This window comes from Zeus faber (genome assembly GCF_960531495.2).
Source record: "Zeus faber genome assembly, chromosome: 11".
NCBI lineage: Eukaryota > Metazoa > Chordata > Actinopteri > Zeiformes > Zeidae > Zeus > Zeus faber.
In genome coordinates this window covers 13,750,792-13,769,201 of record NC_137205.1, presented here as the reverse complement: position 1 = coordinate 13,769,201, position 18,410 = coordinate 13,750,792, and the positions used below count along the sequence as shown (strand labels likewise).

The window sequence follows — 18,410 nt, the reverse complement described above, 5'->3', positions numbered from 1 at the left end:
TGTGTGTGTGTGTGTGTGTGTGTGTGTGTGTGTGTGTGTGTGTGTGTGTGTGTGTGTGTGTGTGTGTGTGTGTGTGTGTGTGTGTGTGTGTTTCTGATAAAAAAAATTCGGAAAACTGTACCACTACTAGTGTGGGAAAACATGTCTTGGGCCTTTAAGCACTGGAGTGGTGGAGGTGGCCTAAGGAATGGCGACAGGAAGCAGAGGTCTAGTTAAACAAAATATCGCAGATTTTATTTCGAAAGGCAGAAGGGTACCAAAAGATACAACTCGATTAACAAAAAGATTATTCTGATGCTCCTTTATTATGGCTAAACATTAGTTGGAATGTGAGAGGCTTGGGCTCACCTGCTAAACGTAGCAAAATCCTAAGTCACCTCACCAGGATGAACCCCAGCTTCTGTACTGCAAGAAACTCACCTCGCTGCAACTGAGCACCTCAAACTCAAAGCTAAATGGGTTGATCAGATGTTTTCTGCATCATAGAACTGAAAAAAAAAAGAGGCGTTTCTATATTGATCAATAAAAGTATCAATAAAAGTTTCTTTCGCAATATATTTACAAAACTCTTAGAATTCTCTGACTCAGTAATCATATTGGGAGGGGACTTCTACACAGTACCGGATCCAAGTTTAGACCGATCTCAAACCAGAAATAATCACAAATCCTGGAGTTTGTCAGATACTATAAAACAATATATGAGTGATCTTGCTCTTGGCGATTGTTGACGATCAAGTAACCCACATTCTAGAGATTACAGATATTATTCACCACCCCACCAAAGTTTCTCTAGAATTGACCTTTTCTCGACCAATAACTCAGTAATGTCCAAAATCACTAATCCTGAAATCCGCCCTATTGTAATTTCTGATCATGGGCCAATTAGTTTCAACCTCATAAATGAAGCCAAATCGGAACCCTCCCGGCAGGTGGCGGTTTAACCACTCACTTTTGACAGATTAAGAATTTAACCATTTATTTTCCAGAGAATTTACTTCCTTCATTGAACTGAATGACTCCCCGGAAATATCACCATCCTTACTCTGGGAAACACCTAAGGCAGTTCTAAGAGGTAGTATTATTTCATTCTCAACTCACAAGAAAAATAAACTCCGACAAAGACTTAAGGAGTTACACTCCCAACAAGCCCACTCATCCACTGAACAAATCCTAAATGAGATCTGGACAATTACATCTCAACTTGATAATATCATCCATTTCAATGACAATGTCAGGTAAATTTCTTGCCCATCAATTGAAACGCAATAGAGAAAAAACACTTATTACAGCCATCAAAGATCCACAGGGTAGTATATCATACTAAATTTCTCAATTACTGAAGGTATCAATAACATATGTAAAGACTTTTATAAAAAGCTAGATCACTCGGATAATCAATCTAATATATCAAACATTCACTCATTCCTTGATGATATTGGTCTCCATAGACTTTCGAAAGAGCAGGCTACCACATTAGATCAACCACTTACTCTAGAAGAACTCAGGAAAGCTCTCTTCTCTATGCCCAACAATAAATCACCTGGATCAAATGGATACCCAGTGGAATTCTATAAACACTTCTGGCCACTTATATCCCCATTATTCATCAGAGTGGTTACAGAGATTAAGTCAACCTTCACCATGCCTCCGCACAAGACTACCACTCTCATTTCGGTTTTGCTCAAACCCAATAAGGACCCAACCCTCACCTTCAGTTATAGACCCATAAGCCTTATTAATTGCGACTTTTAGATTATTAGTAAAACACTAACCAACCGAATTGAAAAAGTAATTCCATTTATAATTCACCCAGACCAAGCATTTGACAGCGTTAACTGGACATATCTCTTTTCAATCCTTAACAAATTTGGCTTTGGAGAGTCATTCATTCAATTGATCAGAATCCTCTACACTTCCCCACCTGCTTCTGTCATCACCAATGGTTACACTTCACAGCGTTTCATTTTACAACACAGCACAAGACAAGGGTGTCCGCTCTCCCTTTTACTATTCGCCATCTTTATTGAACCCCTCTCAGCGGCCATCCGTCAAAACAGTAATATGGTAGGCATAGAAAACAGAAAACTCACAAAATCAGTTTGCATGCAGATGATATCTTGTTGTACGTACGGAACCCAATATGATCCCTACCGCGGGTGTTCAATCTTTTATCTTAATTCTCAGCTATCTCAGACTATTCAATAAATTGGACCTAAACCACGGCCTTACCACTCACTGGAGGGGATTGCAATGCTGCAACCATTGGTTTAATACTCTAGACTCAATAGTCAATACATTTTATTGGAAAAACAAGAAACCGAGAATTAAACTAGCAACACTATAGAAAAACAAAGACTGTGGAGGCCTAGCATCCCTGACTATTGGGTCATGGATGGCGAGACATTAAACAATCTGAATGTCAGGAGTTATCATTATCTGATCTCCCATTCCTTACTGAATCAATAAGGAAACATAATTGCTTAAAAAAAACCATTCATCGCAACCACTCTGTCAGCCTGGTGGAAATTCCTCAAACTCAGTGGTCACACTCTATCTCCAAACAAATTCACGCCAATCTGGCGCAACCCTGATTTTCTGGTTAAAAACAGAACAATAATCTTCAGGTCTTGGAAAAGACAAGGAATTACTCATCTGGAACACATTTTTAAAAACAATTTGAAATGTTGTTTTTTTTAAACATCCAGTGACCCGCACTGAGCACACTCTGCAACCTGGATTGGGACGGGACTTTTGACTTTTTGACCAGACGCCCCACCCGGCTCACGGACGGGTCTGGCGTCTGGTCGGCTGCGGTGGGGCGAGCCTCGCCCTTGCGTGGGTTGTGGGTGGGCATGGCGGTTCGGGCGGGGTGTCTGTCTGTCGGCGCAGGGCCTGGATCTGGGCCTGCGGTCCGTGCCTGGCACCCACGGTCCAGGTTCAGTGCCTGCGGCTGCGTCTTGTGCCTGCACTTGGGGGTGGGTTGTATGTGTGCACCCATTGGGTTCAGGGTCTCCTCGTTCTCCCTGGGACTGGATTATGCTCCTCGGGGCCGGGCAAGGGGGTTGCATTCTCTGGGGGCCCAGGGGTCTTCTGTGGCCGCAGGGCAGGGTGCTCGGGGCTTTCCTGCAGCCGTAGGGTGTCTACGCGGCTACGGAGCTCAGGTGGGGCTTCGGGGCCCTTTCCGCTGCATGGAGGCGCCACAACATAATACCGACCTTATACACCACAACCAAATGGGATAAGTCATGTTCACTCACCGATGGACACTTTACACACACACACACACACACACAGGTGGTCCCATCACACACACCACCACACCTGCTTGGAGTGCACCCCAGCACCCTCCTGGTTGCATTCCTCTCCTTTCCTCCCTCATTTGCTGCCATAACTAGGACAGGAAGAGGCCACGTGACCAATTGTAGTTCTAGTTTTCCTGGACCTAATTAACTGTTTTTTTAATACATGTTGTCATCCAATGTTTATGTTTTCATGTAAATGTTGTTTGTTTCTATGTTTATTTGTCCCACCCGTGGTGATTCTCCACCTCTTGGAGTAGTGATCAGTTGTTTGTAGACCCAAACATGATAAATAGTTCTCCAAAGAGGGGGGTTTGTGGTGGTTCTCTATAACCAAACTGTGCTATTGTCCTCCTACAGGTTTTATTGAGTTATTGCAGCAGTTCTTGATGATTTAAGAATGAATAAAGAGTTGCATTGCAGGTTGAGAACTTGAACTCCACTTGCAGACTAACTCTGTCCTGAATGCAATGGCACAAATACTCTGGGTTGCATGTCCAGCATGCTGACAGCACAGATTAAAAAAGAATATATAAAATAAAAAATAATAATAATAAAATATGGCGAAACATCAACAGCCTCTCGGGCAAGCTGTTTCCCCGCCTCGGCAAACAGAATGAGCTCCCCCTACTGCCCTCCCCGAAATACATGAATTTAACAATAATTTAGGATTAAAGACCTCCCTGGGTCTGTATAATGTGGCCTACTGCCTACTGCCTACTACGTAACCAAGGAACCAAAATGAATGGAAACTGGTCGACTGGAAAGTAAGAAGTTTGTAATGTGGTTTCCAGAATGATTAAGCAATAAAGTGAAGAATAAAAAAATAAATATTTTGGTCATTCTTGGGGAAATGGGGTGTAATAAATGTATAATGACATGACATGTCATATATAAATGACATGTTATATGTATAATGACATACGGGCAATAGGTCTGTAATATTCAATGTTGTTAGTGATTCAAAGCCCTAACAATAGGAGTCATTTGTACAGGGTTTTACGACCCAGGGACACGCTTGTTATACTGTATCTTTAATTGTCCCTGAAGGAGCAATAAATAAGCAGTGGTTATTTAGAGACACCGTCCGTCTTCCATTCTGTCCAGCCTGCTGAGGAGGACGCTCTATTCAAACTAGGTATTGATGGTCACCTATAACCTAGAAGACAAGACAGTACTTCATTCATGCACTGGAATGAGTGCTCCTTTACCCGTCGCCTCATTAGATCCGTTTCCATGTTAAGTTGCTGCATTTGGAGATGTACGCCTTCTGCTCAGTGCAGACTGAGACCAGTGCACTCTCTCATATGGACGGTCGCTGCCAAAGGACAAAGGATCTGCATTTTAATTCATATATGTCTATGATATGATATGATATTATATTATGATGTGATACTGTATGATATCATATGATTTGAGATGAGATTAGATTATGATATCATATCATATGATTTTATGATATATGAAATGAGATTAGATTACATCACATTAAATTATGATATGATATGATATGAGATTAGATTTAATTATGATATGATATGATAGGATATGATATGATATTAGATTAGATTAAATTAGATTACATTAGATTACATTAGATTAGATTAGGATATGATATTATGATATGGTATGATATATGATACGATATGAAATTAGATTTGATTATGATATATTATATAATATTCGATTTGATTATGATATGATATGAACATTTATTAGATTATGATATGATATGTGATTATATTATGATTGTAAGTGTTATTAGAGAAAACCTTTTCTTATTTTGACACTGTGAGTCATTGATCCAGAGGTTTATTGTTTATTGTTAACTATTAGGTTTATTGTATATTGCCATTTATTTTTGATTTGATTATGATATATGATATGATATGAGATTAGTTTACATAATTATATGAGATATAATATGATATGAGATTAGATTTGATTATGATATGGTATGATGTGATATGATATGATATGATATGATATAATATGATATGAGATTAGATTAGATTAGATTAGATTTGATTATGATATGATATGAGATATGATCTGATCTGATCTGATCTGATCTGATATGATATGATATGATATGATATGATATGATATGATATGATATGATATTAGATTAGATTTGATTTGATTATGATATGATATGAGATATGATTTGATCTGATATGATCTGATATGATGTGATATAATATGATATGATATGATATGATATTAGATTAGATTAGATTAGATTAGATTAAGTTATGATATGATAAGATATTAGATTATGATATAATATGAACTGATATTAGATGATAGGATGATATGATATGATATGTGATTAGATTGTGAGAGTTATGTACAGTTTTTATTTTATATAAGGAGGCAAACTTGAACCTTTTTCTATTTTCGCAGTGTGAATTGTTGATCCAGAGGTTTATTGTTAACCATTAGGTTTATTGTATATTGCAATTTTATTTTGTTTGTTTATTTGGTTATATTTAGGTTTATTTTATTGTCGATTGTCATTTTTTAGGTTCATGGTGTATTGCTATTTTTTCTATTTTTTGTTAATATTTAGGTTTGTCGCATGTTGCCAATTCTTGTCTATTTTTATTCTTATGAATTTATAAGTATTGCCTATTGTTTTGATGTGAACTGCTGTAACACCGACATGTCCCACTACGAATTGAAATGCATGTAAACATAAACGTTACATAAAACACACACACACACACACACACACACACACACACACATAATGAATTCACAGTAACCATATGTATTTGAGAGAGCGACGTGTTTCGAAAACCTGACTCGCAGGTGTAAACACACGCTGAACTCAGCATCAAAACATAGCACGCTGTTGTTTTTAGCCTTTTTTGATTTATTTGACAATCACTCTCCACTGTGGAGAGGACACTGACAGCATATTCGCTCACCTCAAAAGTCCCGTCCCTGCTTCATATAAATATACATGCTTGAGATTTGTCCAAAATAGTAAGGTGACACCATTGTTTAGGACGGCGACAAAGAGTAATGGGCTGTCTGAGCCACGGGGAATAGCTACTGTACAGGCCTACATAGTTTCAAAGGCGTGACCTGGGGGAGGTGTGGTCACCATATGCTCCACAGGAAAGATAAAGGACACTTTATGACCATGAGCATGTTAATGATGATAAAAAAAAAAAAAACAAGGAAAAAAAAAACAAAAAACACCCAAATCTAATTTCCAACAAAAATATTTCAACAAACAAAAGAGCTCTCACAAGCCCGATGTCATTTGCTCTATAAATGTATAAATCACTCGTACTATGCGGCTGTTTTTTGTTTTTTTTTCTTGACCATCTGGTGGCCGTGTTCTTTGTTACTGGGGGGCTGACAGGGGCTAATTGAATCTAAACAAACAACTTATTACTTTATTAGGCGCACTGAGACCAAACAGAACAACCTGGGGTCAAAGAGACCCCCCCCCCCCCCCCAAGGGAAATTGAAGGGGATACTGTAAAAAATAAAATAAAATAAAATACATTAAGATAAATAAAAATAAAAACAACCTACAATACTTTCACGACATACACTTAATTTTCTCCCTCAGAGATAAAATAGGTCTTGTGCTCGACAAAATGGGTAACAATCAGCTTCACGTTTGATAAACAGGAAGCCAAGGTAAACTGTTCAATGACCAACGGTTTGCCATACTCATCGATTTGTCTAAAACCTCTTATTTGATAACCCAAAATTAAAAGACGCCTTAATCGATAAACGTGTCCGACAACGTAAGCGTTCCCATCGTTAAAGACTCACGACTGAAGAAATGAGGATGAAGAAAATATAAGAAATATGCAACAATAGGTCCGGGACAGTCGATGGATATAGGAAAATACATTTAGGGAAATAAATATTACACAAGCCAAAGCCAGGAGGGGCGGGACTCTGCTGCAATAGCCTTTTAAATCAGTGAATTATGAAGAACTACAGTATATTTCTCGAGATGTGTGTGTGTGTGTGTGTGTGTGTGTGTGTGTGTGTGTGTGTGTGTGTGTGTGTGTGTGTGACTCAGGTTGAGCGGCCTCAGAGCGTCCTCTACTGGAGAACCCGCCATCAAAGACGCCCTGGTGCCCATCAAGTGCGCGGAAATGAACGTCACACATCCGGTCTATCCATTTCGTTTTCAAAATAAAAGCAATCTATTTGGTTTCCTTTCCGACAGCGACGCAACGAGCGTGTGTTGTGTATGTTTTCCGTTTTTATTTATTTGTATTTACCCCCTATTTTCTATTTTGTATCTGTTGCATTTATCTTTCGTTATTTCGATTTTTAATTTGTCTTTTTTTTTTTAAATATTCCTGCACTTTTGGGAAAACTTTTGTAAGTGCTCTATATATAACATTGATTTGATTTGATTATGTAACGTGTGTGTGTGTGTGTGTGTGTGTGTGTGTGTGTTTGCATGCACCAGCAAACCGTCCTTTAGACACTGTTCTCAAAAAAAAAACCCGGTGAAAATCAGGTTTAAAAATATAGAGAGAATAATATTCAGCCATAGCGAATGTATACGATGCAAACGACTTGCATTTCCAAGTGCGATTCAAGCCTCGCTACGAAGCGCTGCCGTCGCTCGTATGGTCCTCGAAATAAAAAAATAAATAAAAAACTTTAATTGTGATATACCGGAAGTGATACTTCCAAACAGGAAGCGCTACACTTACAGGCGGCGCTCGCTTCCTGCGTCTCTAAAGATGTCGCTGGCTGCTTGGGCTCCTGTGCCATCAAACATGAGGGGGATAAACATTTCAATATTTCTCTGTGTTACACTAGTGTTATGTACGCGTCTTGCATGCTGCAACAACGGCAGGCGGGTATGCAATGGCATTAACGTTCTATTACCGTTTAAGTAAACGGTAGCTGCACTTTGCGTTAGCTCACATGCTAATAACTGGCCAATGGCTAACTGTCATTTCCATTTGCAGGTCGGAGACGTAATGGACGCTGAGTTCAGTGGCTTCTCTGTGCCTCTGGAGCACTCGTTTGAAGTGGGTGAGTACATGTTGTGCTTATAGTTGAATATAGACATAGTCTGTTGGCAAGTCTTATTAGCCTAGCTAATCTGTATTTAGTAGGTAGGTAATTGCTGTTGCAGCACACATGACCAGGCAATTATAATGAAATAATAACAATTCATAAGGTTTCCGTGAGCAACACTGATCGTATAAGCAGCTGGTGCAGTCAATAGACTAACTTGTCAAAGTGATATTAACCCTGTTTAGTGCAAGTCACTTGGAACTATAGCAAGTGTCCAGTGTTTAACCTTATCTGAAACCCTAGGCTTCAATGGTTGACCAAAGGAATGACCGACCCTTAAATACGCAGCCTTCCGTTTGTTTCCGGCACTGATGTCTGTCTGTTTTCTTAGATGATGTGGCCAAGTTTCGTGTTCGTGGAGCTCTGATCCTGAAAGCGGGAAGGGAGCCCGGTGTGTCACTGTCTCAGACCCAGCTGTCCGAGGAAGACAGGGCGAAACTCAAGGTGAGACACGATATTTGGGGACTTGTCAAAGACTCTGGCAACTAGCAGGTGCAAAGGATCACAAAACTCAGGGTTCGGATTGTATTTCGGATCAGCAAAAAAAAAAAAAAGGGAGACAAATCCAGTATTGTTTTTCATTTATTCTGTACACATTCTGTAACACTTAAAGCAAGGAACTTTTGTCCATGGTCTTAAACGAAAACAACATTCAAGACGTAAAATATTCAATACTCAGTTGTTAAATTAAACTGCATCATGGGGCACGCATGATACCTTCTTCCTTTAAACATGGTAGTGAGTGAAAAAATATGATTAGATCCGCGCCCAGAAACTGAATTTAATTCCAGTAACTAACAAGTATCATGTTCAATTTCTCACGTTTATAACAATCTAAATTTCATGGAAATCAGTTCAGAATTAGGTGAGTTAACAGACAATTTTGTAGTTTGAAGTCTGCATCTGTCAATACACATTTTCTTTTTTTACTAGCAGATCTTGACTGCTCCAATATGGCCGACGAGCAGACTCTAGGGCTGCAGGAACTAAATTTGAATAGATTTCGAATATTAAAAAAAAAAAATCACTATTTGAATGCTGAAATTGCCATTCGATTGTGTGTTTATTTTTATGAATAAATATTTGATTTTAAATGTTTTGGCTAACATTAGCTAATCAATTCACATGTGATGAGCAATAAAGTTTAATAAAAGTTCATCCAGTTTGTTGCACAGTGAAAGCACATTAGAGGGAAATATTCCTGGTGTGCAAAGTCCGCGTCCTTCAAGGTTGTTTGTGTTGTAAAGTGCGCCGTACTTCTTTGACTATTTGGGTTTGAGTAGCACTTTGCAAGGACAGGTGCATTTTTCACAGGACCCCGCTTTGTGGAAGTCCCAATGAAAACGATCGGGGACCAAACTGGACCAACTTCCAGCCCGCCTCCGCCCAGTCCATCGGTGCATTTACAATACGATTTGGTGATTGAAGAATGTGATTAACTCAAATGGCTTTTATAGTATACCCAATATCTTTTGTTATATATATGTAATATTTTTTCTGATTTTTTTTGACAAGTTGACTAGTCAACTAGTCAGGGAAATCCCTATTCTGAATGTGTGGAAACAACCAGCAAGGGGACTGAACATTTTGTTAAATTGATCAGCTTCGTGAAAGCGTCATGAAAGCAGCATGACGCGAGGCTCCTAAACCCCTCGTGTTTTTTTTAGGACTCGGCTCTATTTTTCAGAATGAAAGCTTTAACTGGAGCGTAGATTCCCATAGAGGTCCATTCAAAAGATGTATTTAGTGAAAATATTTAACCAATATTTTACCAAGCCTGGTATGCGTCAACCACAGACACAGGGCTTAAAGTTCCCCAGCACTGTGCCTAATTTCCGGCGTATGGCCATTTTCGATTCACAAACTATTCTCGGGGGGGAAAAAAAAACAAAAAAAAAAACCCTCACACCCCTGGGGTGTTGTTTGGGATGCAGTTTATCCAATTATGTTCAGTGAAGCAAAGCAGTATTTCACCTATCAACAGTATGAGAGAAACGCAATTATTTTTTTATCCAGTGAACAGTGAGCTTCTTTCTATCGCTGTAGTGCTGATGTGGTGTTAGCATGCTACCAGCAGCACGGCTCAAAAATAGCAACGCAGCTTCTGAAACCTAGCGAAGATACGGCCTCGGTTTAGAAATGAGTTAAGAACAAATGGCGCTGGGCATGGATAGAGGAACTTGGTGGAGATGGGACGCCGTTTAGCACAATTAAGGGAGCTGGGCGCTTGTTTGTTCATGGCGTCCTCGAGGAGGCTACTGTACAGCACCTGTAGAAAGAAAGTGCTCATTCGTCATCAATTTGATCCCAGTCACAAAGCTGCTGCCCGCGCACTCCTGACAGGCGACCACGTTACTGAGTGACAGTTACCGCTGCCACTTCGGCATCGATGACCGACAGTGATTGCGATACGTGTGTGCAAGTTCATTGCATTGCGTTTGACCGCCCCCGTAAAGTCTCAAGAATGCTGTTTACGCAAACGTGTAGACTGAGTGAAGACTGACCCGGATTAGGTTGACGGATCGTCAAATTACGCAGCGATTTCGTGTCGCTGACGTGACGCTGACAATGTTGCTTCTGGTGTGTGTGGCCCAGGGGTAAAACTGTTCTCGTTGACTAACATTTGGTCAACCATTTGGGGGCAGCCCTAATTTTGTTATACGTTACCTCATCTCGACAACATGTTGACACATCTGCAGGGGATGCTCATTTAGATTTATTTTGCTGACCGTTAGCCAACCTTCGTTAACCGATCATGAACCGTTATCCGACAATATTCAAATATAAGGGGCATTGTCCCCCGTAGGACTTTACAAATAAGGTGAATCATAATTATATTTCACATTATTATATTATATATGATAATATATTATCATCCAATTCCACAGCTGGAGAGCCGTTCCCCCAAATAAAACAAATAAAAACAGTGTGTTTTGACTGTTTTTAGTTGTTTTATTTGGAGGGACGGGGCACAGAGGAACTTGTGTCCTTCCTTCATAGGCCTGTTTTTCTTTCCTTTTTACTTCCTTTTTTGACTGTTTAACTCATTGTTTTAATCGGTTAAAGTTCCTGTTGTCGATGAAATGGTTAATTATTTACATCCCGAACATCTCCTAGTCACTCACTTAAATAGCGTACGCATCTATGCCCTCTTAATAATTCTGGCAAATTACCTTAGGCGCAAGGCTTTCAGAAAGGGCTGAGCTGATAAAATTCTCTCCCACAAATTTGAGAAAAGGGCGTCCTTCCCTCTATTTATCTCTCATTAGACAAGCTTGTTTTATTTATTTATTTGAGAAATTTACTACATTGTGGTTTCGGATTAAAAAAAAATCTCTTCCTCATTGTGTTCCGTGTTGGGTGGTATAGCGCTGCTGCTCAGTTGTCTATTGCCATAATAAAAATCAAAACATTAACCAACAGATTGGAAATACTTATGAAGATATGATTGACTCAGAGCACTGACTCCAAGAAATGAAATGTAGAGTGTTTTTGTAGCTTTGGTGCCCCACTGCTTGATTCTTTATTCTGTTTCCATTTAGGTATTTTAGGATCATCGTAGCATTGCCTAATCTTTTTCATTTTAATAAAAATGGTCCACCAGTGCAAACTCAAATTTAAAATCCACCTTGTAATTTGAGGTTCCTCTAGTCCACTATTCTTGCAGCTTTTTTTAGAGCCCCTGGAGATTTTATGAAATATAAATCCAAAATACTGCCAAGCGAGGGAGGTGCTTCTCCTTTTCAAACCCATTTGTGTCTTGGCTGGTTTGTGTGTACTCATTGTGTAGTTGGGTTTGATGTAAACAAAGTCATTTCACACCCAAATTGAGAAGTTACAGGGTGAGGGTAAAAAGGGATAATATATAGGTCAGTGGAATATTCCCCTGTGGTAATTATAAATTTTCTTCCATTTATTTATCTACAAGCATTTGATATGGCTATAGGTTTGGACTTGGAACTAGGAACTAGGTGCCTGATTCCTGATTTCTCTCCACTCCTGTCTGACTGAGAATTAAATCATCAGCCTGATGCCTTTGATCAGTGAATTCTCTTCCCTACGTGGGCTGTGAAAATACCTCCTTCCCACGCCAGTCATCTATAATGGTGCGGGCAATCGCACAGTTCCCCCTCGTTTCACACTCTGTATCATAGCATGAAGTCCAACGCCCCGTGGGTACGACATGAAAGAGAAACAAGCGTTTTTGATCCGGCCTGTTTGAGTTCTCTGCCAGGAGGTCTTGGAATTCTCTGCTTAGTTTGACGACATTGAATATTATGGGGAATAAGATTTATTTTCATGCTTCTATCTCAGAAACCCTTTCATCTCCATGATGTCAGCTTGCTTCTTTTGTAAGCCTTACTGGAGGGATTCAACAAATGCTGTTAATTTGTGTTGTTAACAGTTAGCCATTTGCCCCCCCCCCCCCCATTTTGTTTGTTTGTAGCTTTTTTTCCACTGCACCAAAATTCTTTCCAAGGCTTTCTTAAAGAGTATTCAAGAGTAAGCATTAACAAGCTCATTGAGACCAAAGGCGTCAGCGGACACTTCAATAAATAGTGCATAAAGTCGGCCTTCTCTCTAAAGATGTATCTGTGAATCTACATTTAGCAAACGTTAATGATTTGCTTTCCTACAGCTAACTCCATTGAACATGGTAAAGTAAAGTAAACTTGAAAGCAAACAACAGAGATTCAAAGATATTATTGTAATGGGGTTTTTTTTATTATTATTATTATTATTCCACTTGGGGTGGAACAAAATTTGGGGTAAAACCGGGTCTCAGATTGAGCATTCCTTCACTAATAGGATTTGTCAAATGAACGCAATGTCATCGTCTAGAGAATTTTCCTTCGCTCTTTGACTCTTCTGCTGTGAACACGTGAACCTCCGCAGGAAGTGGCGGCGGTGGACGGGCTGTACAGGATCCGGGTGCCCCGTGTCTCCCTGCAGGCCGACAGGCAAACGGAGCGGCAGGTGGAGGGATACCTTACCGCATTTGTCAGAGCGGTATGTCATTTTGTTCATTTTATTATGTAACGCCAGTGCCTTCTGTGAAAGTCTTCCATTGATGAAATCATCACTTTTCATCATTCAATCATCACTGCCTCATTGCAACACATCTCATTAAGCAAAAAAGAAACACTAAGGAATCAATTTAAGGTTCCCCTGAGCGCAAATCTTTTGTATGCAAACACCTAAGGTCATACTTTGGTTTTTTAAGTTAATCAATGTATCCTCAACTCTGTAAGAATTACCTTAGGTTCTGTTATGCATTGCAGCAAAGCTCCTGACTTCAATTTTACCCAGGAAAATTTCAGGGAAAGGATTTATTAATTAGGAAGAAAGCACAATGGTTGTTGTTGTTTTCATACAACCAGGCTTTGTCCCGTGTGTCCTAGTGTGCCATGGTGGAGTCCCACCTCAGTGATGTCATCAGCCTCCACACGGACGTCTCCGGCTACCTCATCGGCGTCTCCATAGTGACGCTGCCCGGGGCGTGCAGGGGCAACGAGGTGGAAGATGAGGTCGACCTCGAGGCTTTTAACACCACCCTGAGTATCATGGCGCCTGTCAATGCACCGGGGTCAGTCCCAGATGATGTCCCGAAGCAGAGTCATCTGTCAACACCGTTTTTATTCAACTTTTGTCAGCAGCATTACTGTTCGTCCCATTCGTAGGACAAAGCTTCGTTCATTGCACATTTGTGACACTCGTTGTGTTAATGATTGTTTTCCACTAAACACCGTCTTTTCTTCCAGACCTGAGACGGCTCTGTTTATTGAACGCATGGAACGGGAAATTACAGTGACAGGAAAGAATCCACAAGAGCAGAAATCTTTCTTTGCTAAATATGTAAGTGCTTACAAAGAACACTGTTGATCTTTGCCTAGAGTGATTCTCGTGTCCCCCCCCCCCCTTTGTTTTTTTCCCCCTTTCTAGATGCTAGCTTATGATCGTATGAGGGGCACAGGAAAATGCTGTTATTGTTGTTCTTTTGTTGTGTTTGTTGAGCTCCTGCTTTATAACGCTTCTGCGACATTCTGTGACAGCCTACCCCACTTTCCACAAAGTACTTCCTCAGGCCGCAAATGAAGTGTTTTCCTTTAACTGCCAATAATTGTTTGATTCAATGGAGCCCTTTAACAATCACAATAACAAAGCCATCCACTGGAGATAGTTTCACACATTATTCATTCAAATACAGTCACAAAAGCGCAACCCATTTTGAGATATGCTGCATGTCCTCATGTGGGTCAAAATAGTTTCTGTCTATTCTTCATGAGAATTAGTGTTTCGAGGTTCATTCCACCGTGTGTTTTTGGGTCGTAAAGACATGGTTACTATTTAACACTGAATTGTAAGTAAACGGTTCTTCCCTGAGCTGTTCTCTACAAGCTTTTTAATATCAAGGGCCCTCAATTTAAAATGGAGTAAGCCAAAATCCCTATTTAATATGATTTTTTGCCTTTAGGACTGCGACTACATCTGAGATATGTGTTGTTATATATGATTTAATCCATACCCCTTTATACTATAGTTAGGGAGATAAAAATGTAAGTATTGTCAAAACTCATTATTGCACATTCTGTAATCGTGCTTACGTCCTGTAAATTAAATAATGGTGAAGTTAAACTATTAATCATAATGCTGGGGCCCTACTGGAACCTCTTGAAGGACCTCTGGGACGGTTAGAACCACTGCCCCAGCCCAGACTAGAGACAAAAAAAAAAAACAGGCGAAGAACAAAGAACTTTCAAATGGAAGTAAAACCACCAGCAAGCAAAAAACCTTGTGTGTTGCCTTGTTGTAATATTCCTCGGGAGCACCAGGCCTCATGCCCCATCACTAGTCTGCGCTCTCTGATCCTCTGCCTTGTGTTGTATGACTTGTGCTCAGTGACTCTGTGCTGCATCCAGTGATCTGTGTTGTCTCGGTGCTGTGTTCCAGTGGTATTTGATTCTGGGAGGTGCAATCTTCCTCATGGTCACCAGCTCGGCACAGCCCCCAGCGGGGGGAGACAGAGAGCAGAGCTGATTTCCCACCCAAGTACTGTTCTGACTTTTGGCTCGTTCTCCATCTCACTCCGGGCTGCGTGTCTGTCCTCAGCAAGTTATGTGTTTAACCCCTAAGCAGAGTTAACTAACCCAAATTCACCCCCTCGCTCTTATTTGTGGTCATCCAGGGTCAATGCTAAAGGCATTTCAGAGGTGTTGCTGATTTTAAATTTGACGTGAAACCAAATAGTTCAATTAAATGAATATACTCTTGCAATCTCTGAAAATCTGTTTTTTTGGCATTTGACCTTAAGATATTTCCCCGCTCTCACTATTCAACAGTCTTTTAACCACCTCGATTACCTTTTCTCTTCTGCTGCCGTCGTTCTGAAAATGAGTTGGACGTAATCCGGGGATAGGAGAGGGGTCGTTGCTACTGGGAATCTGGAATGGTTGGAGAGAGGGTGAAGCAGGCCGTTAATGTGCTGTCCTCAGATGATTCACAAACAAGAAAACAAAGATGTTGTCGTATTCATTTGGTAATCGCTCACAGCCCCGATCTCCCCTCTGCTTGTCTCTCCAGTGGATGTATATAGTGCCTCTTGTTCTCTTTCTGATGATGTCGGGCGCCCAGGATCAGTCTGGGGGAGGAGCCAGCGGCGGAGGAGCCAATGGAGGAGGTCGATGATTAACAACTCTTCTTTTTTTTTTTTCTTTTTTTTTTTTTCCACGGCAACAGTTGCCGTTTACGGCATAAGAATTATCAACAGTTTGCAACTGCTGTACATAATGCTATTTAAAGATGATCTAATACAAGAACAACAAAACAGCTGAGCCATTAATTGTTTGTGTCAAGGCATTTTTAATACAAATGGTAAATAAAGTATTACTACCATATCTATTCTTTTTTTTCTTCTTTTTCCTGCGAGGAATGAGGGCGAGGCAACGTAACCTGTTTCACCTTTTTGGAGACAATACGGACTCATTCAGGCAGAAATATTAAGAGCTCTGGCATACTCAGGTCAAGGTCAAGCCTGTCATGCAGCCTATTGCAAATTGATGAGTACTAATTGGAATAAAGATACTCATTTTGCCTTTTAAAATTACATTTCCCCTGCGAATACATTTTTAGGAACGAGAGCTCTATGCCGGAACAAAATGAAGCGGGGCAATAAACAACCAAAGGCATGACTTTATAAAGCAGAGATTCCTGCTAAGGCTAAAACAAGTGCAAAGGATAACGTCGGTATATATTTTTTAAACCATCTGCCTCTCAGGCCACAGATAAGGATTTTCGTTATTATTTAAGTGTAACATTAGATACGTCTAATCTTTTGTTATTGGATTTATTTTATAAAATAGCTAAGAAGTGAGCATGTGATTGTATCACTTGTAAAGAAATGATAAATGCACAGCCTTTTCAAATGATTTTGAATATAACACAGTATATCAGCCTTCACGCTGCAGATATACAGTTACAGTGCTGGAGTGTATGAGGCGTGAATGGAAGAGGGTGAGACAGGCAGGCTGTGTTGTGGATTAATGCTCAGATCTCAGATTCAACATGCTAATTATGAGAGTGTCTGGGTGTGAAGTATATAACCCCGCTGTAATATTATACTCATGAAGTGATCTTTGTCAGCCAGTTGTCACCTAGATCTGATGTTTTAATCCTTTTCGTCGCTTCATCATTCATTTCCATGTTGAAAGAACTAAACAAATCCCAAGTATCCCTCTTGTCCTTTCTAGCATCCACGGCTGACACACATGGCTCACAGGCCTTCTGTGTCTCCTGTCTGTGAGTGGGATTTCGTCCACTCTAACCCCGCAGGTATTAGTGTGTACTTTGATATGGACCCGCCGCGCTTTGCCGTTGTCCTGTCCGTTCTGCGTATTTATAAGCATGAATCTGGGACGGAGATCCCGGGTCCAAGGCAGTACAGCTCCGTAAACAAACCACCACAGATGCCCCCCCGTGTCAACATTGCCGCTCTCCCCCCGGGGGTCTGTTTTTAGTCCAGTAGTGAGGAATATCTTCTTATTTTCAGAGGCTCCGCTTCTCGAGCTTCAACACTCAAGCGGCCTTCGACCCCCCGCCATCAACAGTTTCCCGTTTCTCAGAATCTCCCGGCAGCGACACAAACAACACCGCCGTTCCGCTCCGAGACCGCCCCTCCCTCCCCGCCGTCCTCTTTCAGCCGCCCCCCCGGCCCGTGTGCTTCCCATCTGGCTCGAGAAAGGCGAGGGATGAACTGATCAGAACAGCTGAGGGCAGGACGATTGATTGCCGAGTGAGAGAGAGAGAGAGAGAGAGGCGAGCAACGTAGCCATTTGTAAAGGGATCCTCCGCCATGCCATGCGGGCAGTGGAGGCATGTTTGTCATGCGTACTGTCAACGATGCGCAGGATGCCCCACGTGCTGTGGGTCTTCACCCCCGGGCCTCGCCCCGTTTCTTCCCCAAAAAACGCCACACACCCAAAAAACGAGCACACAAATCCGGTGATGTAGCTTTGTTTTTTTTCTGCTTTTTTCTGCTTTCACAAGAGCGGTGATTCACGGGAGCTTGCGTTGTTTTGGGAGGTATGTGGCCCTACCAGGAAAAATTAAAAAAAGGTATCGGAATGGAATCCCATGTGTTTTGCTGCCACAGTGAAAAGCGGTAACATAAGAACACGTGACGCTGCCGCTGAGTGCGCGAGTCGTGAAAATGCAGAATGGGCAATATTATCATAAAAACTCGGCACAAAATGGTGCGTTTCACCTCAGTTATTATCTCATATACGATTGGTAAGCCTAATTTACGGGGCCCTAGCAGCTGAATATTCCCTCATTGTTGAGCTCTAGCCTCGCTCCTACATACCACGGCGTGATTTATACCACCAAGGGAATTATGAGTATCACTAAATGATAGCAGGTGAAACAGCAGAGCACTTGTACGGCTTATTACCACGGCGGCAGTGAGAACCATAGAGTGAATAAATGGTGAATGATGTAATAAAATAAAAATGTATAGGAGACCGGGGGGGGGGGGGGGGG

General features: G+C 40.9%; 1 protein-coding gene across 2 annotated transcripts; it reads left to right on the top strand.

The window, feature by feature from the left end:
* Positions 1-8,004: 8,004 nt before the first annotated feature.
* On the top strand, positions 8,005-16,270 carry emc10 (ER membrane protein complex subunit 10). Of its 2 annotated transcripts, XM_080009051.1 has the most exons (8): positions 8,005-8,152; positions 8,264-8,330; positions 8,707-8,819; positions 13,272-13,385; positions 13,778-13,962; positions 14,138-14,231; positions 15,327-15,425; positions 15,957-16,270. In XM_080009051.1, the coding sequence occupies exons 1-7, from the start codon at positions 8,033-8,035 to the stop codon at positions 15,411-15,413; spliced, it is 780 nt and encodes a 259-aa protein (XP_079865177.1). In that variant the 5' UTR covers positions 8,005-8,032; the 3' UTR covers positions 15,414-15,425; positions 15,957-16,270. The 2 variants fall into 2 exon arrangements, with proteins under 2 accessions (XP_079865177.1, XP_079865176.1); XM_080009050.1 differs by lacking the exon at positions 15,327-15,425.
* The last annotated feature ends 2,140 nt before the right edge of the window (positions 16,271-18,410 follow it).